Source organism: Struthio camelus, chromosome 36 (assembly GCF_040807025.1).
Source record: "Struthio camelus isolate bStrCam1 chromosome 36, bStrCam1.hap1, whole genome shotgun sequence".
Lineage (NCBI taxonomy): Eukaryota > Metazoa > Chordata > Aves > Struthioniformes > Struthionidae > Struthio > Struthio camelus.
The window spans coordinates 658355-682875 of NC_090977.1; the positions used below are offsets into that span (position 1 = coordinate 658355).

At 71.8% G+C, this 24521-nt stretch overlaps 1 protein-coding gene across 1 annotated transcript; it reads left to right on the plus strand.

The window, feature by feature from the left end:
- The first annotated feature begins 291 nt into the window (after nt 1–291).
- On the plus strand, nt 292–6607 carry LOC138063814 (collagen alpha-1(I) chain-like). Its single transcript, XM_068923843.1, has 4 exons — nt 292–1077; nt 2072–5196; nt 5290–5390; nt 6431–6607. The coding sequence occupies exons 2-4, from the start codon at nt 2082–2084 to the stop codon at nt 6503–6505; spliced, it is 3291 nt and encodes a 1096-aa protein (XP_068779944.1). The 5' UTR covers nt 292–1077; nt 2072–2081; the 3' UTR covers nt 6506–6607.
- Nucleotides 6608–24521: the final 17914 nt, after the last annotated feature.

Below are 24521 nucleotides of genomic sequence, written 5' to 3' on the forward strand. Positions count from 1 at the left end.
TCGTTATTGCCCTTAGCCGGGAGCGTGGGGGGCGGGGGCCCAGGCGTCCGGACACCCCTGCTGCAACCCCTGGCCTCGGGGACGTGTCACGAGCTGTGCGGTCTCAGCTAGCGGGAAGTAGGGGGGCCCAGGCGTCCGGGAATGGGACCCAAGGGGCCCAGGCGTCCGGGTGCCGCCCCCCCCCACCCCCGCCCGCCCGCCCTCTCCGGCGGATCTGGTTCAAGGGCCCCCAGGCGCCGCCGGCGCCCGAAATAGCACCGGGGCCGAGCGGGGGCTGCCGGGAGCCGCCGGCGCCCGAAACCGCCGGAACGGCCCCGAATCGGCACCGCGGCGCCGGCACCTGAAACCGCCAAAACGCCCCAAAACCGGCGCCAGGACTTGGAGCCTAAAACAGGTGAAAACACCCCAAAACGGACGCCGGGACTGAGATCCCGAAACGGACAAAACTGCCCCAAAACGGACGCTGGGATTGAGATCCCGAAACCAGCCAAAACCCCCCAAAACCGGCTCTGCCATGCTGGGACCGGGACCCCGAAACCGTCACCGTGACGCCAGGACCCCGAAACCGGCCAAAACCCCCCAAAACCAGCGCCGGGACCCCAAAACCGAGGTGGGACCGGGACCTCAAAACAGGTGAAACCACCCCAAAACTGGCCCTGGCTCTGGGACCCCGAAACCGTCGCTGTGAGCCCAGGACGGAGACCTTGAAACCGCCCCAAAACCAGGAGCGAGTCCCCCAAAACGGTGCCGTCACCGTGACGCTGGGACCCCAAAACCACTCGAAACGCCCCCAAACCGGCAGCGCCGCTCTGCCACCCGCTTCGGGGCCCCGAAACGGGTGAAACCGCCCCGAAACGGCTCTGCGATGCCCTGACGGGCACCCCGCAGCGAGCCCCGGCGCCCTGAAACCGCCGCTGGGATCCCTGCAGCCCCCCCAGCCGCCCCGGGACCCAAAATCCAGCGTTTTGAGCCCAAAAACGCCCCCAGGATCCCTGCAGCCCTCCCCATCCGCCCCAGGACCCAAAATCCAGCGTTTTGAGCCCAAAAACACCGCCGGGAGCTGAGCCGTCGCATCAGGTACCCGCCACCCGCCGTGTCCCCATGTCCCCCGTGTCCCCTGGTCCCTCCTGGGGTCCCCCATGTCCCACCAGTGTCCCTGTGTCCCCTGGTCCCTCCTGGGGTCCCTTGTGTCCCCCCTGTGTCCCCTGGTCCCTCCTGGGGTCCCTTGTGTCCCCCCTTGTGTCCCCCCTTGTGTCCCCTGATCCCTCCTGGGGTCCCCCATGTCCCACCAGTGTCCCTGTGTCCCCTGGTCCCTCCTGGGGTCCCCTGTGTCCCACCAGTGTCCCCGTGTCCCCTGGTCCCTCCTGGGGTCCCTTGTGTCCCCCCCATGTCCCCTGGTCCCTCCTGGGGTCCCCCGTGTCCCACCAGTGTCCCCGTGTCCCCTGGTCCCTCCTGGGGTCCCTTGTGTCCCCCCTTGCGTCCCCTGATCCCTCCTGGGGTCCCCCATGTCCCACCAGTGTCCCTGTGTCCCCTGGTCCCTCCTGGGGTCCCCTGTGTCCCCCCTTGTGTCCCCTGATCCCTCCTGGGGTCCCCCGTGTCCCACCAGTGTCCCCGTGTCCCCTGGTCCCTCCTGGGGTCCCTTGTGTCCCCCCCATGTCCCCTGGTCCCTCCTGGGGTCCCCCGTGTCCCACCAGTGTCCCCGTGTCCCCTGGTCCCTCCTGGGGTCCCCCATGTCCCACCAGCATCCCTGTATCACCACCATGTCCCCTGGTCCCTCCTGGGGTCCCCCGTGTCCCCCCCGTGTCCCCTGGTCCCTCCTGGGGTCCCCTGTGTCCCCCCTTGCGTCCCCTGATCCCTTCTGGGCTCCCCCCTGTGTCCACCCCTGCGTCCCCATGTCTCTGCTGGGGTCCCCTGTGTCCCACCAGTGTCCCCACATCCCCCCCATCCCTCTTGGGGTCCCCTCCCAGGTCCCTGTGTCCCCTTGTCCCTCCTGGGGTCCCCCCCGTGTCCCCCCCCGTGTCCCCCCGGTCCCCCCTCACCGGTGACGTCCCCGTCCCCTCTGTCCCCCCAGGTGCCCGTCCATGGCCGAGGGGTGCTGGCGCGCCGTCCCCCCGCGTCACCCCCCCGGGGAGGTGACGGCCACCCCCGGGGACGAGGCCAGCGGCGGTGATGCCGGCGTCCCCGAGGCGGGTGGTGCCACCCCCGCGCGCCCCGGAGAGGACCCCGGTGTCCCCACGGTCGTCACCCCCTGGGCCAGCGGCATCACCATCACCGTCACGGCGGCGCCCGGGGACGAGGACGCGGGGGACGAGGACTTTGGGGACAGGGACGTCCCAGTCCCAGGGGACACAGGGGATGGGGACATCCCAGGGGATGGGGACGTCCCTGCCGTAGGACACAGTGACACTCAGGACGGGGACGTCCATCTACCTGGGGACAGGGACGTTGGGGACAGGGATGTCCTAGCTGCAAAGGACATTGGGGACAGGGATGTCCCAAAGCTAAGGGACATGGGGGACAGGGATGTCCCAGCTCCTGGGGACAGGGACGTTGGGGACAGGGATGTCCTAGCTGCAAAGGACATTGGGGACAGGGATGTCCCAAAGCTAAGGGACATGGGGGACAGGGATGTCCCAGCTCCTGGGGACAGGGACGTTGGGGACAGGGATGTCCTAGCTGCAAAGGACATTGGGGACAGGGATGTCCCAAGGCTAAGGGACATGGGGGACAGGGATGTCCCAGCTCCTGGGGACAGGGATGTTGGGGACAGAGATGTCCCAGCTGTAAAGGATTTTGGGGACAGGGATGTCCCAGCTCCTGGGCACAAGGACATTGGGGACAGAGATGTCCCAAGTCCAAGAGATGTTAGGGACAGGGATGTCCCGGCTGCAAAGGATGTTAAGGACAGGGATGTCCCAGCTCCTGGGGACAGGGATGTTGGGGACAAGGATGTCCCAGCTGCAAAGGATGTTGGGGACAGAGATGTGCCAAGCCCAAAGGCCACCGGGGACAGGGATGTCGCAGCTCCTGGGGACAAGGACATCAAGGCCAGAGATGTGCCAAGCCCAAAGGACACCGGGGACAGGGATGTCCCAGGCCCAAAGGTCTTTAGGGACAAGGATGTCACAGCCCTAAGGGACACTGGGGACAGCGGCAGCCCAGTGTCTGGGGACAAGGACATTGGGGTCAAGGATGTCCCAACCCCTGGGGACGTCAGGGACAAAGGCGTCACTGCCCCGAGGGATGTTGGGGGCGAGGACATCAAAGACAGGGATGTCCCAGCCCTGAAGGACATTGGGGACAGGGCTGTGCCAGCTGTGAGTGACACGGGGGACGAGGACAGTGGGGACCAGGGTGTCCCGACCCCTGGAGACGTTGGGGACATCAGGGACAGGGATGTTGGGGACAAGGACGTGGGGGACGGGGACGTCGCGACCCCTGGGAACGCTGGGGACAGGGACGCCCTAGCCCTGAGGGACATTAAGGACAAGGACACCGGGGACAGGGGTGTCCTAGAGCTTGGGGACATCGAGGACCGGGATGTCGGGGCCCTGAGGGACGTTGGGGACGAGGGTTTGGGGGACAGGGATGTCCCTGCCCCGAGGGGTGTTGGGGACGAGAACGTCAGGGACCTCACAGCCCTGAGAGACCTTGGGGACGTTGCAGCCCCTGGGGACATCGGGGACCGGGATGTCACCGCCCTGAGGGACCTTGGGGACGTCGCAGCCCCTGGGGACATCGGGGACGGGGCTGTCACCGCCCTGAGGGACCTTGGGGACGTCGCAGCCCCTGGGGACATCGGGGACGGGGCTGTCACCACGTTGAGGGACCTTGGGGACGTCGCAGCCCCTGGGGACATCGGGGACCGGGATGTCACCGCCCTGAGGGACCTTGGGGACGTCGCAGCCCCTGGGGACATCGGGGACGGGGCTGTCACCGCCCTGAGGGACCTTGGGGACGTCGCAGCCCCTGGGGACATCGGGGACGGGGATGTCACCGCCCTGAGGGACCTTGGGGACGTCGCAGCCCCTGGGGACATCGGGGACGGGGCTGTCACCGCCCTGAGGGACCTTGGGGACGTCGCAGCCCCTGGGGACATCGGGGACGGGGATGTCACCGCCCTGAGGGACCTTGGGGACGTCGCAGCCCCTGGGGACATCGGGGACGGGGATGTCACCGCCCTGAGGGACCTTGGGGACGTCGCAGCCCCTGGGGACATCGGGGACCGGGATGTCACCGCCCTGAGGGACCTTGGGGACGTCGCAGCCCCTGGGGACATCGGGGACCGGGATGTCACCATGTTGAGGGACATTGGGGACATCGCAGCCCCTGGGGACATCGGGGACGGGGATGTCACCGCCCTGAGGGACCTTGGGGACGTCGCAGCCCCTGGGGACATCGGGGACGGGGCTGTCACCGCCCTGAGGGACCTTGGGGACGTCGCAGCCCCTGGGGACATCGGGGACCGGGAGGTCACCGCGCTGAGGGACCTTGGGGACGTCGCAGCCCCTGGGGACATCGGGGACGGGGCTGTCACCACCCTGAGGGACCTTGGGGACGTCGCAGCCCCTGGGGACATCGGGGACGGGGCTGTCACCGCCCTGAGGGACCTTGGGGACGTCGCAGCCCCTGGGGACATCGGGGACGGGGCTGTCACTGCCCTGAGGGACCTTGGGGACGTCGCAGCCCCTGGGGACATCGGGGACGGGGATGTCACCGCCCTGAGGGACCTTGGGGACGTCGCAGCCCCTGGGGAAAAGGACGTCGGGGACGAAGGTGTCCTAGTCCTTGGGGACACTGGGGATGGGGATGTCACCGCCCGAAGGGACATTGGGGACGAGGACGTGGGGGACGGGGACGTCGGGGCCGGCGCCGGTGGCATCACCATCACGGTGACGGCTCCCCCCCCTGCCGAGGATGAGGACGGCCCGGGCGGTGACATCATCGCTGCTGCCGGTGACATCATCACCACCGCCGGTGACGTCATCGCCGGCCCTGGGGGCAGTGACGTCGTCCCCAGCGGCGACCAGGCCGGTGACGTCACCGCCGCTGGTGGCGCCGATGACGTCGGCGCTGACGTCAGCGCTGCGGGGGGGGAGCCGCCCCCTGCCGCCCCCAAGGAAGCCCTCGCCCCGGCGGGTGACCTCACCGATGACATCACCGCCGACACGCCCCCCGGCCCGGGCGGCGCCCCCGGTAAGAGGGAGGGGCGGGGCCCTGGGGGGGCGGGGTGTGGCCGGGGGGCGGGGCCGGCGTGACCCCGCCCCTCGCCCCCCCCCCTCCCCGCAGGTGCCCCCCAGCCCCAGACGCCGGCCCCCGGCTGCCCCCTCGTCTTCCTCGCCCTCGTCTGCCTCCTGCTCGCCCTCCTCCTGCTCGCCGGCGTCTTCGCGGTGCGCCCGGACGCCTGGGCCCCTGTCAGAGGGGTGGGGGGGCGCCCGGACGCCTGGGCCCCTGTCAGAGGGGTGGGGGGGCACCTGGACACTTGGGCCCCTTGGGTGGGGGGGGTGTCTGGACGCCTGGGCCCCTTGGGGTGGGGGCGCCCGGACACCTGGGCCCCTTGCCAGGGGAGGGCGGGGTGCCTGGACACCTGGGCCCCTTGCCGGGGGGTCAGGGGCACCCGGACACCTGGGCCCCTTGGGTAGGGGGGCAGGGGCGCCTGGACACCTGGGTCCTTTGAGGGGGGCACCCAGATACCTGGGCCCCTTGGGTGAGGATGGGGGCGCCCGGACACCTGGGCCCCTTGCCAGGGGTACCTGGACACCTGGGCCCCTTGGGGTGTGGGGGGGTGCCCAGACACCTGGGCCCCTTGGGTGGAGGGCGGTGCCCGGACACCTGGGCCCCTTGGGTGGGGGGTGGGGGTGCCCGGACGCCTGGGCCCCTTGGGTGGAGGGCGGTTCCCGGACACCTGGGCCCCTTGGGTGGGGGTAGGGGCACCCAGACACCTGGGCCCCTGTCAGAGGGGTGGGGGTGCCCGGACACCTGGGCCCCTTGCCAGGGGAGGGCAGGGGTGCTCGGACGCCTGGGCCCCTTGGGTGACAATGGGGGTGCCTGGACACCTGGGCCCCTTGGGTGGGGGTGCCCAGACACCTGGGTCCTTTGGGTGGGGGCACCGGGACACCTGGGCCCCTTGCCGGGGGGTCAGGGGCACCGGGACACCTGGGCCCCTTGGGGTGCCTGGACGCCTGGGTCCCTTAGATGTGGGTGCCCGGACGCCTGGGTCCTTTGGGTGGGGGCACCCGGACACCTGGGCCCCTTGCCGGGGGGTCAGGGGCACCGGGACACCTGGGCCCCTTGGGGTGCCCGGACGCCTGGGTCCCTTAGATGTGGGTGCCCGGACGCCTGGGTCCCTTGCAGGGTAACGTTTGGTGGGGGGGGAACGGGGGGTCACCCGGACGCCTGGGCCCTCCCTGACCCCCCTCCCCCCCCCCAGGCCATCCACTACATCAAGGTCTTCCTCATCGGCTCGGCCCCCTTCTCCGTGCCCGTGGCCGAATCCTTCCCATGAGCCTCTGCGGCGGTGGGGGGGGGACATGGGGACAGGACTGTCCCCCCCCCACCGGTGTCCCCCCCCCCACCCAAACACGCAGCAATAAACCCCCCTCGCTGCCTCCCGGACGCCTGGGTCCCTGCGGTGCCCGGGGTGGGGGGGGGGACAGGGGACAAAGGGACACGTGTCCGAGGGGGGGGACGGGGACACGCGTGTGCGGCGGCGTCATGCCTCGGTGCCCCCCCCCGGCCTGCCCGGGCTTGTCACCGCGCCCGGACGCCTGGGTCCCTCCCGGGCAACGGCGGCGGGGGACAAAAGCCCATTGTGTCCCCCCCCCAAAAAAATGGCCTTATCGGGGAGCCATCGGCCCCCCCCCGGGGACGCTGCCACTGCCACCGGGCGGGGGGGTGGCCCTGGGTGCGCTGGGGACGTGGGGACACCGGGGGGGGTTGGGGACACCGGGGCCAGGGGGGTTGGGGACATCGGGGACCCTCGGGAGGGTTTGGGGACAGCGGGGGGGGAGTTGGGGACACTGGGGCCAGGGGGGTTGGGGACACCAGAGGGGCACTGGGGAGGTTGGGGACATCTGGGGACACTGGCAGGGACCTGGAGGACATTGGGGACGTTGGAGAAATGGGGTTGGGGACACTGGGGACACTAGAGGGGGACTGGGAGGACTGGGGACACTGGGGACACCGGAGAGGGACTAGGGAGGGTGGGGACACTTGGGGACACTGGAAAGGACCTGGAGGACACTGGGGACGTTGGACATACGGGATTGGGGACCTTAGGGACACCAGGGCAGTGGGGACACCAGAGGGGACTAGGGGTATTGGGGACACTGGGGAGGGTTTGGGGACCTTGGGGACACCAGAGCACGGGGGACATTGGGGACACTGGGGACGTTGGAGATACGGGGTTGGGGACACCGGAGGGGGACTGGGAGGACTGGGGACACTGGGGCCAGGGGGGTTGGGGACGCTGGGGCCGGGCCAGGCGCGTCCCCGCCCCGGGGGACGTCCCCGTCCCCGTGGCCGTCCCTATAAGCGGGGGGCGCCGGGGGCCGGGGGGCAGCGCCATGGGGGTGACGGGGACGCTGGCGGTGGCCCTGGGGGCTCTGCTGCTGCTGCTGCCACCGCCGCCGGGTGAGGGGACACGGGGGGGACCCTGGGGGACGGGGGGCAGCAGGGGACATGGGGGTGGCATTGAGGGAGGAGGGACACGGGGGGACATTGGGGCCAGGAGATATGAGGGGACATGGGGACATTGGGGGACATGGGGATATGGGGGGGTATGAGGGGACACAGGGGACATGGAGGGGCACCAGGGGACATTGGGGTGGCATTGAGAGGCAAGGGACATGGGGACACAGGGGGCCACCGGGGACAGGAGACATAGGAGGGGACATAGGGACATTGGGGTGGCATTGAGGGAGGAGGGACATGGAGGGACCTTGGGGGGACATTGGGGTGGCATTGAGGGAGGAGGGACTTGGGGGGACATTGGGGTTGGCATTGAGGGAAGAGGGATGCGGGGACATGGAGGGACCTTGGGGGACATTGGGGTTGGCATTGAGGGAAGAGGGACTTGGGGGGACATTGGGGTTGGCATTGAGGGAAGAGGGACACGGGGACATGGAGGGACCTTGGGGGGACATTGGGGTTGGCATTGAGGGAAGAGGGACGCGGGGACATGGAGGGACCTTGGGGGACATTGGGGTGGCATTGAGGGAGGAGGGACTTGGGGGACAGGCGATACAAGGGGACACCAGGGGACATTGAGGGACACCAGGGCACATGGGAGGGGAACATCGAGGGATGGAGGGACGTCAGGGGACAGCGGGGGACACCGGTGCCACCTCCCCCCCGCAGGCCTGGCCGGGCCCGTCCCCACCATCACCCCCGTCCCCGAGCAGCCTTGGGGACAAGCCGCCTTGGTCTCGCTCCTCCGCCTCGTCCACCTCCTCCGGGGGCCACCGCCGCCGCCGTCATCGTCCTTGGGGCCACCACCGCCGCCGCCACCGCCACCGCCGTCATCCCTGGGGCCACCACCGCCGCAGCCCCAGGGCCGCCAGCCCCGATGGCCCGCCTGGCCCCGACCGCCGCCGCCGAAGTGGCCCCGGGGACCGGCCCGACGTCCCCCAGTCCCGGCGGTGGCCTCCTGGCCCCGGGTTTGGAGGACGCGTCCCCGCTGGGCGCTTCGGCGTCCCCCGAGCCCCTGGGCATGGCCGGCGCGTCGGGGCCACTCCAGCGAGAGCTGCTCCCGGGAGGTCGGGGACGCCAGCGCCTGGGACGCCCTCGGGGACAGCCGTAGTACGGGACGGGGTTGGGGAGGGGACGGGGTGGCCACCCGGCCCCGCCGCTGACGCCGGCCCCTCTGCAGGTCGGGGACGCTCCGAGGAGCTGCTGTGAACAGCCTGGACCCGGCGCCGCTCTGCGTCCCGTGTCCCCCGTCCCGTCACCGCGTCCCTTCTCCTGTCACCTTGTCCCATCCCCGTGTCCCCTGTCCCATCAGTGTCCCATCGCCATCTCCCCTGTCCCATCACCACGTCTCCTGTCCCATCAACCTGTCTCCTACTCCATCCCCATGTCCCCATCTCATCACCGCGTCCCTTCTCCCATCCCCCTGTCCCATCCCCATGTCCCCTCTCCCATCCCCGTGTCCCCCGTCCCATCACCGCGTCCCCTCTCCCATCAACCTGTCCCATCACCCTGTCCCCATCCCATCCCTGTGTCCCCATCCACGTCCTGTGTCCCCTGTCCCATCCTCGTGTCCCCCGTCCCATCCCCGTGTCCCCTGTCCCATCCCCCTGTCCCTCTCTCCGTCCCCACCCCATGCCCGTGTCCTGTCCCCGTGTCCCCATTAAAGGTGGAAGCAGGCACTGGCCCCGGCCCCGTCCTTTGGCTCTGGGCCAAACTGGGAGCACTGGGACAGGGATGTCCCCCAGTATGGGGGGGGGGGGGCCGATGCCTGGGCTCCTCCCACCCTGACCCCAGAGGGCTCCTCCCCCTCCTCTCTGGCACTGAGGGGGCCCAGGCATCCGGCCCTGCCTGCTCCCCCCCCCCCAAGATGGCATCGACCGTGGGGCTGGTCAAAGTCTTTAATGGGGCCAGGATGGAGGTGGCTCTTCCTGGGGACGTCTATGGGGTCAACAGGGACGAGGATGGGGGTGGCTCTTCCTGGGGATGTCTATGGGGTCAATGAGGACCAGGATGGAGGTGGTTCTTCCTGGAGACGTCCATGGGGTCAACGGGGACAAGGATGGGGGTGGCTCTTCTTGGGGACATCTATGGGGTCAACAGAGACCAGGACAAGGGTGGCTCTTCTTGAGGTCATCAACAGGGTCAACGGGGACGAGGACAGGGGTGGCTCTTCTTGGGGTCATCAAGAGGGTCAACGGGGTCAACGAGGACGAGGAGAGGGGTGGCTTCTTGGGGTCATCAAGAGGGTCAACGGGGTCAACGGGGACGAGGACAGGGGTGGCTCTTCTTGGGGTCATCAAGAGGGTCAACGGGGTCAACAGGGACCAGGACGGGGGTGGCTCTTCTTGGGGTCATCAACAGGGTCAACGAGGTCAATGGGGACCAGGACAGCGGTGGCTCTTGGGGACAGTCAATGGGGCCAACATGGCCGCAGGTGGTCTACAGGCTCAGGCCAACGGCGGCTCTTCTTGGGGACGTCCCCCAGGTCCAAGCGGGTCAACGGGGCCCAGGCCGGTGGTGGCTCTTCTCGGCCACGGTCACGGGGGCCCCCGCGGCCGAGGGGGGGGGCCGTGGGGCCGGCACGACGGTGGCTCCTCTCACCGTCACCCCGTGGGGCCGTGGGGCTAGTGGCCCCCCCCGGTCCCCGGCGTCCCCTCGGGGGTGCCGGGGGGCTTCGCCTCCCTGTCCCCGTCCCACTCGGGCAGGGGGGGCCAGGGGGCCACGGGGATGCCGGGTCCCGGCGGCTCGGGGTCGTCGGGCCGCTGGCTCCGGGGCTCGAGGGGGTCCCCGGCCGGGGGGTGCCCGGGGGGGGCCGCGGGCTCCGACATGCTGCGAGGGGGCCGGAGAAGGGGCTCAGGGGGGAGGCCGGGGGCCCAGGCGTCTGGGGCTGCCTCCCCCCTCCTCCCACCTTCACCCAATACCCCCTCCCCAAACAAAGGGGCCCAGGTGCATGGGTGGGACCCAGTGGGTGTCTGGGAGGGGGCCCAGGTGTCCGGGAGGGGGCCCAGGCGTCCAGGGGGGACCCAGGTGTCCGGGGGGAAACCCAGGTGTCCGGGAGGGGCCCAGGCATCCAGGGGGGGACCCAGGTGTCCGGGAGGGGCCCAGGTGTCCGGGGGGGACCCAGGTGTCCGGGAGGGACCCAGATGTTCAGGGGGGCCCAGGTGTCTGGGAGGTCCCAGGCATCCAGGAGGGGGCCCAGGTGTCCGGGAGGGGCCCAGGTGTCCGGGGGGGCCCAGGTGTCTGGGGGGGCCCAGGTGTCTGGGAGGGGGCCCAGATGTTCAGGGGGACCCAGGTGTCTGGGGGGGGACCCAGTTGTCCACGAGGGGGCCCAGGTGTCCGGGGGGGGGCCCAGGTGTTCAGGGGGACCCAGGCGTCCGGGTGACCCTACCTGGTGGCGTCCGGCTCCAGTGGCAGCACTGGGAGCACTGGGAGGCCCCGGGGCTCTTATGGGTGCCCCACAGCAGGGGTGGGGCTGCCCGAACCCGCCCGGATGCCTGGGCCCCCCCCGCCCCGGGGCCAGCGAGGCCTGGTGGTTGGAGCAGGCTGGCCCGGATGCCTGGGCCCTGGGCGCAGGGTGGGGCGGGGGGGAGGGCAGCGGGGCACCCGGACGCCTGGGCCCCTCGGGGCCGGGGTGGGGCCCGGACCGGACCGGCCGACCCGGCGGGTCGAGGGGGGACGTGACAACGGTGGTGGCGGCACCCCGTGAATCAGGGCTCCCAGCATGCACTGCGTGACCCCCCCCACACACACACACGCCCCAGGGGACCCAGGCGTCCGGGGCCTCCCCCTCCTCCCACCCCCAAAACAGGGGACCCAGGCGTCCGGGGTGGGGGAGGAACCTCAATCCCCTCCAGGGAACAACCCTATAGCCCGGCCCCTATACGCCTGGGCCCTATAGAAACGGGCCCTATAGCCTCACCCCATAGACCAGCCCTGGTCTTCCCATGGCTGAGTGGGAAGGTCACATTCCAGGGGTCACAAGGGCCCAGGCGTCCGGGAGCCCCTCGGCCGCCCGACCCATCCGCCGGAGAAGGGGCCCAGGCGTCCGGGAGCCCCTCGCGACCCGTCACGCTCCCCAGAGAAGGGGCCCAGGTGTCCGGGAGCCCCTCGGCCGCCTGTCACACCCCCCAGAGAAGGGGCCCAGGCGTCCGGGAGCCCCTTGGCCGCCCATCCCGCCCCCCAGAGAAGGGGCCCAGGCGTCCGGGAGCCCCTTGGCCGCCCATCCCGCCCTCCAGAGAAGGGGGCCAGGTGTCCGGGAGCCCCTTGGCCACCCGTCCCACTCCCCGGTGAAGGGGCCCAGGTGTCCGGGAGCCCCTCAGCCTCCCGTCACACTCCCCAGAGAAGGGGCCCAGGTGTCCGGGAGCCCCTTGGCCGCCCATCCTGTCACCCAGTGAAGGGGGCCCAGGTGTCCGGGAGCCCCTTGGCCGCCCATCCCGCCCCTCAGAGAAGGGGCCCAGGCGTCCGGGACCCCCTCAGCCTCCCGTCCCACTCCCTGGTGAAGGGGCCCAGGTGTCCGGGAGCCCCTTGGCTGCCCATCCCGCCCTCCAGAGAAGGGGCCCAGGTGTCCGGGAGCCCCTTGGCTGCCCATCCCACCCCCCAGAGAAGGGGCCCAGGCGTCCGGGAGCCACTTGGCCACCCATCCTGCTTCCCGGCAAAGGGGCCCAGGCGTCCGGGCGGTGCCGACCTGGGCTCAGGGCGCGGGCGAGGGCCTCCCCAGGGTCGGGGTCGGCGACGAAGCCGATGCCGAGGCCGAAGCCTCCTCCAGCAGGTGCCGGAGCTCCAGGATGAGCTCCAGGAGGAGCTCGAGCACTTCCGCCAAGTGCTCCACCGCCTCCACCACCTGGTCTTCGGCCTCCTCCTCCTCCTCGTCCTCCTCGCCCGCCGCCCGGCCTTCGGCCTCCGCCTCCTCCTCCACCGCCGCCACCGCCATGGGGAGGGGGACGGGGACAGCGGCGGGGACGGCCAGGCTGCGGGCGGTGACGCCTGGGGCAGACGGAGAGGATCAACGCTGGGGTCGAGGGGCCCAGGCGTCCGGGTGCCCAGGGCACCACCCCCTCCTTTCTCGTCCAACCCCATCCCAGACCCTGGAGGGGGCCCAGGCGTCCGGGTACCCAACCCCATCCTGGACCTCAGAGGGGGCCCAGGCGTCCGGGTGCCCAACCCCATCCCAGACCTCGGAGGGGGCCCAGGCGTCCAGGCACCCAACCCCAACCTGGACTGTGGGGGGAGGGCCCAGGCGTCCGGGTGCCCAGGGCACCACCCCCTGCCTTCTGTTCCCCCCCATCCCAGATCCCAGAAGGGGCCCAGGCGTCCGGGCGCCCAACTCCATCCCGGACCTCGGAGTGGGGCCCAGGCGTCCGGGCACCTACCGAGCATGCGGGGGCCGAGCAGGGTGAGGAGGCAGAGCAGGACCCCGAGGGTCCTGGGGGCACCCATGGGTGCTGGCTGGCAGAACTGGGAGCACTGGGAGCACTGGGAGTGCTGGTTTTTATGGCCAGGCGGCAACGGGTTCCCCCCAACCCCCGCGGCGCTTTCGACCCAGCCTGGGTGCAGCCGCCCACGGCAGGGCGGGGGCCCAGGCGTCCGGGCCCGGCGCCGGCCCCAACCTCCCTCCGCCCTCCTGGGCGCTCGTACTGGTCTGTGTGGGTCCATACTGGTCCCTGCGTTGGAGGGGGGGAGGCTCATTCTGATGTCTATAGGGCCCATACTGGTCCGTGGGGGCTCATACTGGTTTCCATAGGGCCCATACTGGTGCCCGTGAGGCTCATACTGGTTCCTATAGAGCCATACTGGTCCATGTAGGGCTCATACTGGTCTGTGGGAGCCCATACTGGTCCCTGTAGGGCCCATACTGGTCCGTGGGGGCTCATTCTGGTTTCTATAGGGCCATACTGGTCCATGGGGAGGCTCATACTGGTCCGTGGGAGCCCATACTGGTCTCTGTAGGAGCCATACTGGTCCATGGGGGCTCATTCTGGTTTCTATAGGGCCTTACTGGTCCATGTAGGGCTCATACTGGTCCGTGCGAGCCCATACTGGTCCATGGGGAGGCTCATACTGGTCCGTGGGAGCCCATACTGGTCCCTGTAGGGCCCATACTGGTCCATGGGGGCTCATTCTGGTTTCTATAGGGCCTTACTGGTCCATGTAGGGCTCATACTGGTCCGTGCGAGCCCATACTGGTCCATGGGGAGGCTCATACTGGTCTGTGGGAGCCCATACTGGTCCCTGTAGGGCCCATACTGGTCCATGGGGGCTCATACTGGTTCCTATAGGGCCATGCTGGTCTGTGTGGGGCCCATACTGGTCCCTATAGAGCCCATACTGGTTCCTATAGGGCCATACTGGTGCCCGTGGGGCTGTCCCAGCCGGTGTCCCCTCCTCCCGTCCCTCCCCAGTGGCCTCCCCGGCCCCGAGGGCCCCAGTGTCCCTGTCCCGTCCCCACGGGTGTCCCCCATGTCCCATCCTGTCCCCCAAGTCCCCAACATCCCATCCCGTCCCCAACGTCTCCATCATGTCCCCGATGTCCCCGTCCCCATGGGTGTCCCCAGTGCCCCATCCCGTCCCCAACGTCTCCATCATGTCCCTGATGTCCTTGACCCCATGGGTGTCCCCAATGTCCCATCTCATCCCCGATGTCCCCAATGTCCCCTCCCGTCCCCAACATCTCCATCACCTCCCCCATGTCCCTGTCCCCATGGGTGTCCCCAGTGCCCCATCCCGTCCCCAACGTCTCCATCATGTCCCTGATGCCCCCGTCATGTCCCCGATGTCCTTGACCCCATGGGTGTCCCCAGTGCCCCATCCCGTCCCCGATGTCCCCATCCCATCCCCAACATCTCCATCATGTCCCCGATGTCCCCGTCCCCATGGGTGTCCCAGTGCCCCATCCTGTCCCCAATGTCTCCATCACGTCCCCCATGTCCCTGTCATGTCCCCAATGTCCTTGACCCCGGTGGGTCTCCCCAATGTCCCCTCCTGTCCCCAACGTCTCCATCATGTCCCTGATGTCCTTGACTCCATGGGTGTCCCCAGTGCCCCATCCTGTCCCCAATGTCCCATCCCATCCCCGTCTCCATCACGTCCCCAATGTCCCTGTCATGTCCCCGATGTCCTTGACCCCATGGGTGTCCCCAATGTCCCATCTCATCCCCGATGTCCCCAATGTCCCCTCCTGTCCCCAACATCTCCATCACGTCCCCAATGTCCCCATCATGTCCCCGATGTCCTTGACCCCATGGGTGTCCCCAATGTCCCATCTCATCCCTGATGTCCCCAATGTCCCCTCCCGTCCCCAACATCTCCATCACGTCCCCGATGTCCCTGACCCCATGGGTGTCCCCAATGTCCCCTCCCGTCCCCACTGTCCCCACCTCCGTCCCGGCCCCGAGCGCGGGCAGGGACCGGCCCCACCGGTCCCGGGACACGTGGGGGGACGTGTTGGGACACGTGCGGGGACACGTGCGGGGACGGACGCGCGGACACGGGCCGGGCCGGTGCAACGACTTTATTGGGCGGCTCCCGCTGCGACGGGCCCAGGCGTCCGGGGCCTCCCCCACCCTCCCCCATCAACCACCCCCCCCCCAAGAGGGGGCCCAGGCGTCCGGGCGCCCCCCACCCCACCCCGGTTCTACTTGTCGCAGCCGCCGCAGCTGGACTGCGATTGGCTGGATCCGCCGCCGCCGGATCCCGACCCGGATCCCAGTCTAGAACCGGATCCCGACCCGGTGCCGGATCCCGATCCGGATCCCGACCCGGATCCCGGTCTAGAACCGGATCCCGACCCAGTGCCGGATCCCGATCCCGGTCCCATCCCGGTGCCGGATCCCGATCCGGATCCCGACCCGGATCCCGGTCTAGAACCGGATCCCGACCCGGTGCCGGATCCCGATCCCGGTCCCATCCCGGTGCCGGATCCCGATCCGGATCCTGACCCGGATCCTGGTCTAGAACCGGATCCCGACCCGGTGCCAGATCCCGGTCCCATCCCAGCGCCAGATCCCAACCCGGATCCTGACCCGGATCCCGGTCTAGAACCGGATCCCGACCCGGTGCCAGATCCTGACCCGGATCCCGGTCTAGAACCGGATCCCGACCCGGTGCCGGATCCCAATCCGGATCCTGACCCGGATCCTGGTCTAGAACCGGATCCCGACCCGGTGCCAGATCCCGGTCCCATCCCAGTGCCGGATCCCGACCCGGATCCCGACCCGGATCCCGGTCTAGAACCGGATCCCAACCCGGTGCCGGATCCCGATCCCAGCCTGGAGCCGCCGGCGGAGCCGTAGGACCCGATCCCGGCACCGGATCCGCCGCCGACGGTGGATCCCCCCGCCGGGCCCCGGCGCACTGGGATGTGGCCACCGATCCGGGCCGGATCCCGCAGCCCCGGCACGAAGGGGATCCCGGGATTCTTGTACACCGGGCGCCGGAAACCCCCCGGCCCCCCGTAGGATCCCGATCCGCCTCCATAGGATCCCGATCCCCCATACGATCCCGATCCCCCATACGATCCCGATCCGCCTCCATAGGATCCCGATCCCCCATAGGATCCCGATCCCCCATACGATCCCGATCCCCCATAGGATCCCGATCCGCCTCCATAGGATCCAGGTAACCCATAGGATCCAGATCCCCCATAGGATCCCGATCCCCCATAGGATCCCGATCCGCCTCCGTAGAATCCCGAATCGTCTCCGTAGGATCCCGATCCCCCATAGGATCCCGAGCTCCCTCCGTAGGAGCCTGATTCACCCCCTTGGGATCCTGATCCGCTTCCCCCGTGGGACCCGGGTCGGCCCGATCCGGATCCGCCCCCATAGGATCCAGAACCGGATCCTCCATGAGATCCTGACCCACCTCCGTAGGATCCGGATCCACTCCCTCCTTGGGATCCGCTTCCCCCTTGGGATCCAGATCCGCTCCCATAGGATCCGGATCCCCCGTAGGATCCTGACCCGCTCCCTTGGGATCCGCTTCCCCCTTGGGACCCGGGTCGGCCCGATCCGGATCCGCCCCCATAGGATCCAGAACCGGATCCTCCATGAGATCCTGACCCACCTCCGTAGGATCCGGATCCGCTTCCCCCTTGGGATCCAGGTCTATCTGATCCTGACCCGCCCCCATAAGATCCAGAACCGGATCCTCCATAGGATCCAGAACCGGATCCTCCATGAGATCCTGACCCACCTCCGTAGGATCCGGATCCGCTTCCCCCTTGGGATCCACTTCCCCCTTGGGATCCGCTTCCCCCGTGGGATCCAGATCCGCTCCCATAGGATCCAGAACTGGATCCTCCTTGGGAGCCCGGTCCCCCGTGGGATCCCGATCCGCCTCCTTGGGATCCCGACCCGCTTCCCCCTTCCAATCCGGGCGTCCCCAGGCCGGGTTTGCCCAGCGCGGAGCCGCCGCCGTGGGATCCCGAACCGGATCCTCCGTGGGATCCCGATCCGCCATAGGATCCCGATCCGCCTCCTTGGGATCCGCTTCCCCCATAGGATCCAGGTCTGCCCGAAGCGGATCCACTTCCGTAAGACCCAGCACTGGATCCCCCGTAGGATCCCGCTCCGGCGCCGTAGGATCCCGGCAGTCCGTAGGATCCCGGCAGTCCGTAGGATCCCGCTCCGCCTCCGTAGGATCCCGCTCCGCCTCCGTAGGATCCCGGCGGTCTATAGGATCCCGCTCCGGCGCCGTAGGATCCCGGCGGTCTATAGGATCCCGCTCCGCCTCCGTAGGATCCCGGCGGTCCGTAGGATCCCGCTCCACCTCCGTAGGATCCCGCTCCGCCTCCGTAGGATCCCGCTCCGGCGCCGTAGGATCCCGCGCCCCCCCCGCCCATCTGGGGGCTGAGGAATCCGGTGGGATCCTTGCAGGGATCCACGCCGGCCGGCAGCGGGGCCAAGCGGGCGCCACCCGGCTCGCAGCCGCAGGAGGCTCCTGGGGGCAAAGTTTGGGGGGGGAGGGCGTCAGGGAGCCCGGACGCCTGGGCTCCTCGGGGTGGGGGAACCCAGACGCCTGGGCCCCTCGGGGTGGGGGGGAGTCTGGATGCCTGGGCCCCTTGGGATAGGGGAACCCGGACACCTGGGCCCCTTGGGGTGAGGCACCCGGATGCCTGGGCCCCTCCAGGTGGGGGAACCGGGACACCTGGGCCCCTCGGGGTGGGGCACCCGGACACTTGGGCCCCTCGAGGTTGGGGGGAACCCGGACGCCTGGGCCCCTCAGGGTGAGGCACCCGGATGCCTGGGCCCCTCAGGGTGGGGAGCCCGGATGCCTGGGCCCCTCGGGGTGGGGGGAGCCCAGACACCTAGGCCCCTCCAGGTGGGGGAAACCCGGACGCCTGGGCCCCTCGGGGTGGGGTGGGGCACCTGGACACCTGGGTCCCTCGGGGTGAGGGAGTCTGGACGCCTGGGCCCCTCGGGGTGAGGCACCCGGACGCCTGGGCCCCTCAGGATAGGGGAACCCGGACGCCTGGGCCCCTCGAGGCGAAGCACCTGGACGCCTGGGCCCCTCGGGGTGAGGCACCCGGACGCCTGGGCCCCTCAGGATAGGGGAACCCGGACGCCTGGGCCCCTCGAGGCGAAGCACCCGGACGCCTGGGCCCCTCGGGGTGAGGCACCTGGACGCCTGGGCCCCTCAGGATAGGGGAACCCGGACGCCTGGGCCCCTCGAGGCGAAGCACCCGGACGCCTGGGCCCCTCGGGGTGAGGCACCTGGACGCCTGGGCCCCTCAGGATAGGGGAACCCGGACGCCTGGGCCCCTCGAGGTGAAGCACCTGGACGCCTGGGCCCCTCGGGGTGAGGCACCCGGACGCCTGGGCCCCTCGAGGCGAGGCACCTGGACGCCTGGGCCCCTCGGGGTGGCTCTGGGGGGTCGGGGCCAAGCGGGGGTGTCACAGGGGTAACTGGGGGGGGTCCCCCAGCCCGTCCCCCCCCTCCCCTCCAAAATCGCACCTGGGAGGCGCAGGCAGAGCAGCAGGAGCCCGAGGGCGGCGGGCAGCCGGGGACCGGCCATGGCCGCCGGCGACATCGGGGACGTCGGGGACCCGGCGCCGTCCGGGAGGGCCCTAAATAGGGGCCGGGGCCGGGGTGGGGCGCCCCGGGGTGCCACCGCCCGGGGAGGGGACGTCGGGGACACGGGGACGGGGACCGGCCCCGCCTGCGCTAAGCCTCTGAGTCACCGGGATTGACCCGCTTGGCAGGGCGGCCCGGACGCCTGGGCCCTCCCGGGGGTTGGGGGGGGCAGAGGGGCGCCCGGACGCCTGGGCCCTCCCTGGGGTTGGGGAGGGTCAGAGGGGCGCCCGGACGCCTGGGCCCTCCCGGGGGTTGGGGGGGGCAGAGGGGCGCCCGGACGCCTGGGCCCTCCCGGGGGTTGGTGGGGGTCAGAGGGGCGCCCGGACGCCTGGGCCCTCCCCGGGGTTGGGGGGGTTCAGAGGGGCACCCGGACGCCTGGGCCCTCCCCGAGGTGGGGGGGGTTCAGAGGGTCACCCGGACGCCTGGGCCCTCCCTGGGGTTGGGGGGGTTCAGCGGGGCGCCCGGACGCCTGGGCCCTCCCGGGGGCTGGGGGGGTTCAGCGGGGCGCCCGGATGCCTGGGCCCTCCCTGGGGTTGGGGGGGTCAGAGGGGCATCCGGACGCCTGGGCCCTCCCGGGGGTTGGGGGGGGCAGAGGGGCGCCCGGACGCCTGGGCCCTCCCGGGGGTTGGGGGGGGGTCAGAGGGGCACCCGGACGCCTGGGCCCTCCCTGGGGTTGGGGGGGGTCAGAGGGGCACCCGGACGCCTGGGCCCTCCCGGGGGTTGGGGGGGGTCAGAGGAGCATCCGGACGCCTGGGCCCTCCCTGGGGTGGGGGGGGTCAGAGGGGCGCCCGGATGCCTGGGCCCTCCCTGGGGTTGGGGGGGTCAGAGGGGCATCCGGACGCCTGGGCCCTCCCGGGGGTTGGTGGGGGTCAGAAGGGCGCCCGGACGCCTGGGCCCTCCCTGGGGTTGGGGGGGTTCAGCGGGGCATCCGGACGCCTGGGCCCTCCCGGGGGTTGGGGGGGGCAGAGGGGCGCCCGGACGCCTGGGCCCTCCCGGGGGTTGGGGGGGGGTCAGAGGGGCACCCGGACGCCTGGGCCCTCCCTGGGGTTGGGGGGGGTCAGAGGGGCACCCGGACGCCTGGGCCCTCCCGGGGGTTGGGGGGGGTCAGAGGGGCATCCGGACGCCTGGGCCCTCCCGGGGGTTGGGGGGGGTCAGAGGGGCACCCGGACGCCTGGGCCCTCCCTGGGGTTGGGGGGGTCAGAGGGGCATCCGGACGCCTGGGCCCTCCTGGGGGTTGGTGGGGGTCAGAAGGGCGCCCGGACGCCTGGGCCCTCCCCGGGGTTGGGGGGGTTCAGAGGGGCGCCCGGACGCCTGGGCCCTCCCCGAGGTGGGGGGGGTTCAGAGGGTCACCCGGACGCCTGGGCCCTCCCTGGGGTTGGGGGGGTTCAGCGGGGCGCCCGGACGCCTGGGCCCTCCCTGGGGTTGGGGGGGGGGTCAGAGGGGTGCCCGGACGCCTGGGCCCTTCCTGGGGTGGGGGGGGTCAGAGGGGTGCCCGGACGCCTGGGCCCTCCCCAGGGTTGGGGGGGTCAGAGGGGCGCCCGGACGCCTGGGCCCTTCCTGGGGTGGGGGGGGTCAGAGGGGTGCCCGGACGCCTGGGCCCTCCCCGGGGTTGGGGGGGGGGGTCAGAGGGGTGCCCGGACGCCTGGGCCCTCCCGGGGGTTGGGGGGGGTCAGAGGGGTGCCCGGACGCCTGGGCCCTCCCCAGGGTTGGGGGGGTTCAGAGGGGCGCCCGGACGCCTGGGCCCTCCCTGGGGTGGGGGGGTTCAGAGGGGCGCCCGGACGCCTGGGCCCTCCCTGGGGTTGGGGGGGTCAGAGGGGCATCCGGACGCCTGGGCCCTCCCGGGGGTTGGGGGGGTTCAGAGGGGCGCCCGGACGCCTGGGCCCTCCCTGGGGTTGGGGGGGGGTCAGAGGGGCGCCCGGACGCCTGGGCCCTCCTGGGGTTGGGGGGGTTCAGAGGGGCGCCCGGACGCCTGGGCCCTCCCCGGGGGTTGGGGGGGGTCAGAGGGGCGCCCGGACGCCTGGGCCCTCTCTCGAAATGGAGGTCAGGGGTCACCCGGACGCCTGGGCCCTCTCTCGAAATGGAGGTCAGGGGTCACCCGGACGCCTGGGCCCTGCCCGGGACGGGGATCGGGGTCAGGGCGGCTCCGGGGACTCCTGGGCCCTCCCTGGCGCGGGGGTGGGGCGGGAGCGGGCGTGGGCCCGGACGCCTGGGTCCCCTGGGGCGGGAAGGGCGGCGGAGGTCAGGGTGGGGACCCAGGACGCCTGGGCCCCGCTCCCCTTCCCACCCGCGCCCGGACGCCTGGGCCCCTTCCCTCCCCCCCCCCGGAAGCGGGTGATTAACGCTGGCGCCGCTAATTACGCTAATTACGCGGGAGCCGCCTGTGTCGGCGTGGGGGGGGGGGGATCCCAGTGGATCCCAGTAGATCCCAGTGCCCAAGCGGATCCCGGTGGATCCCAGCGACCGGGGGGGGGGTTGGGGGGGGGTCCCGGCCAGGGGGCCCAGGCGTCCGGGCCGCGCTGGCACCCGGTGGCCACGAGGCGGCGCTGGTGGGGGGGGGGGGGCGCGACCCTACAATAACTCCCCTATTTGGCCCCGCCCCCTCTTGGCCCCGCCCCCTGAATAAGCCCCGCCCCTCACTCTTCCTCTCCCCCCCCTCCCTTTTCGGTACACAAAGACCCCCCCCCCCAAGCCGGGGTGGAGGGGGGGGGCACTCCCGGACGCCTGGGCCCCCTTCCCCCAGCAGTGCCCGGACGCCTGGGCCCCCCCCCCCCCACAACAACCTCCCGGACGCCTGGGCCCCGGGCGGATTTTTCGGTGTTAACTCCGCCCCCCCCCCCGCTTCCCCCCCCGCCCCCCCCCCCAAGCCCGCTCGGACGCCTGGGTCCCTGCGAGCCCCCGCCGGGCGGGTAACAAAGGGGGGGCCCCGCCCGGACGCCTGGGCCCCTCCTGCCCCCCCCCTCCCCTCCCCACCCGGCGACAAAAGCCGCTTTTATCCCCCCCCCCCCCCAACGCCATCGCCTCGGACGCCTGGGTCCCTCCGGGGTCGGAGCGCCGCCGGACGCCTGGGCCCCGCTGCTTCCCGGGGTGAGTAACCCCCCCCTCCCCCTCCCCCCGGCTCGGACGCCTGGGCCCCTGCGGGGAGTGGGGGGCTGTGATTGCCTCCCCCCCCCCCATCCCCGCCCTTGCCCAACAAAAGGAGCCGCCCGGCCGGACGCCTGGGCCCCTCCGGCCACACCCCGCTCCGGGCTGGGGTGCCCGGACGCCTGGGCCCCTCCCCAGCCGGGGTTCTCCCGGACGCCTGGGTCCCCTCCCCAGCTTGGTGGGGGGGGGGGTTCCGTGTCCCGTCCCTCCCCCCCCCCACCCCAACTTCCCCCGGACGCCTGGGCCCCCCCCGCACCCTCCGTCAACCCCAGCGCCAGCGGAGGCTCCTCCCAGGACGCCTGGGCCCCCTCGGGATTCCCCCCCCCCCCAGGCAGCTGGGTGGTGGGAGGAAATCCCCTCCCGGACGCCTGGGTCCCTCCCGGACGCCTGGGCCCCCGCCCCGGCCGCCCCGGGTCCCTAACGGACCTGCCGGACGCCTGGGCCCCCGCCCCGGCCGCCCCGGGTCCCTAACGGACCTGCCGGACGCCTGGGCCCCCGCCCCGGCCGCCCCGGGTCCCTAACGGACCTGCCGGACGCCTGGGCCCCCGCCCCGGCCGCCCCGGGTCCCTAACGGACCTGCCGGACGCCTGGGCCCCCGCCCCGGCCGCCCCGGGTCCCTAACGGACCTGCCGGACGCCTGGGCCCCCGCCCCGGCCGCCCCGGGTCCCTAACGGACCTGCCGGACGCCTGGGCCCCCGCCCCGGCCGCCCCGGGTCCCTAACGGACCTGCCGGACGCCTGGGCCCCCGCCCCGGCCGCCCCGGGTCCCTAACGGACCTGCCGGACGCCTGGGCCCCCGCCCCGGCCGCCCCGGGTCCCTAACGGACCTGCCGGACGCCTGGGCCCCCGCCCCGGCCGCCCCGGGTCCCTAACGGACCTGCCGGACGCCTGGGCCCCCGCCCCGGCCGCCCCGGGTCCCTAACGGACCTGCCGGACGCCTGGGCCCCCGCCCCGGCCGCCCCGGGTCCCTAACGGACCTGCCGGACGCCTGGGCCCCCGCCCCGGCCGCCCCGGGTCCCTAACGGACCTGCCGGACGCCTGGGCCCCCGCCCCGGCCGCCCCGGGTCCCTAACGGACCTGCCGGACGCCTGGGCCCCCGCCCCGGCCGCCCCGGGTCCCTAACGGACCTGCCGGACGCCTGGGCCCCCGCCCCGGCCGCCCCGGGTCCCTAACGGACCTGCCGGACGCCTGGGCCCCTCCCCGGCCGCCCCGGGTCCCTAACGGACCTCCCGGACGCCTGGGCCCCCTCCCGGACGCCTGGGCCCCTCCCCTGCTGCCTGGGTCCCTAACGGACCTCCTGGACACCTGGGCCACTCCTGGACCTCCTGGACACCTGGGCCCCTCCCGAACACCTGGGCCCCTTCCTAACCTCCCCGGATGCCTGGGCCCCTCCCAGACCTCCCAAAGGCCTGGGCCCCTCCCAGGCCCCTCCCCGGCCACCTGGGCCCCTCCCAGGCCACCTGGGCCCCTCCCAGACCTCCCCGGCCACCTGGGCCCCTCCCCGGCCACCTGGGCCCCTCCCAGACCTCCCCGGACACCTGGGCCCCTCCCGGCCACCTGGGCCCCTCCCAGACTTCCCCGGACACCTGGGCCCCTCCCGGCCACCTGGGCCCCCTGCCGGACGGGTAGACGGGGATGGTGGCCATTCCCCCCCGCCCGCCCCAACAAGCAGCTCAGTCCCGTCCCGTCCCCGCCGCAGCGCCCCGCGGGGCGGCCGGGCCATGGCGGTGCCGGGCTGGAAGCTGCAGCTGCTGGAGCGCCGGCGGCGGGAGGAGGAGGCGACGCGGCGGCGGGAGCGCGAGCAGCGGGACCGAGCCGCCCAGATGCCGGCCTGGAAGCGGGAGCTGCTGGAGCGCCGGCGGGCCAAGGCGGGAGCCGGGGCCGAGGCCGCGCCGGAGCCGCCCGGCTTGGCCCCGGGGCTGAGCCGCAGCGCCGAAGCCCTGGAGAGCTGCGGGACCCCTCCCCGGGAAGCCCAGGAACCGGCGCCGGCCCGGGGCCGCGTCAGCCGTTTGCTCAGCCGCTTCTCGGGCCGGCCGCCTCCGCCTCGCTCGCTCAGCACCGAAAACCTCCCCGAGGCGACGGCGCCCCCCGGCACCCGGCGGGGGGACTCGGCCTGCGGCCGGGCCGCCGGGACCTGGAGGACGTCTGAGGGTCAGGGGACGGTCGAGGATCTGGGGGCTGTCAAGGGTGGTGGGATGGTTGAGGACCTGGAGGCCAACAAGGGTGGTGGGATGGTTGAGGACCTGGAGGCCGTCAAGGGTCGTGGGATGGTTGAGGGCTGTAGGACTGTGGAGGACCTGGAGGCCATCAAGGACCATGGGATGGTTAAGGGCTGTAGGAGCGTAGAGGACCTGGGGGCCAACAAGGGTCGTGGGATGGTTGAGGATCTGGAGGTTGTCAAGGGTCGTGGGATGGTTGAGGGCTGTAGGCCTGTGGAGGACCTGGAGGCCATCAAGGACCATGGGATGGTCAAGGGCTGTAGGACTGTAGAGGACCTGGAGGCCAACAAGGGTCGTGGGATGGTTGAGGGCTGTAGGAGCATGGAGGACTTGGAGGCCACCAAGGGCCATGGCATAGTCAAGGACTTGGAGGCCACCAAGGGCCATGGGATGGTTGAGGACC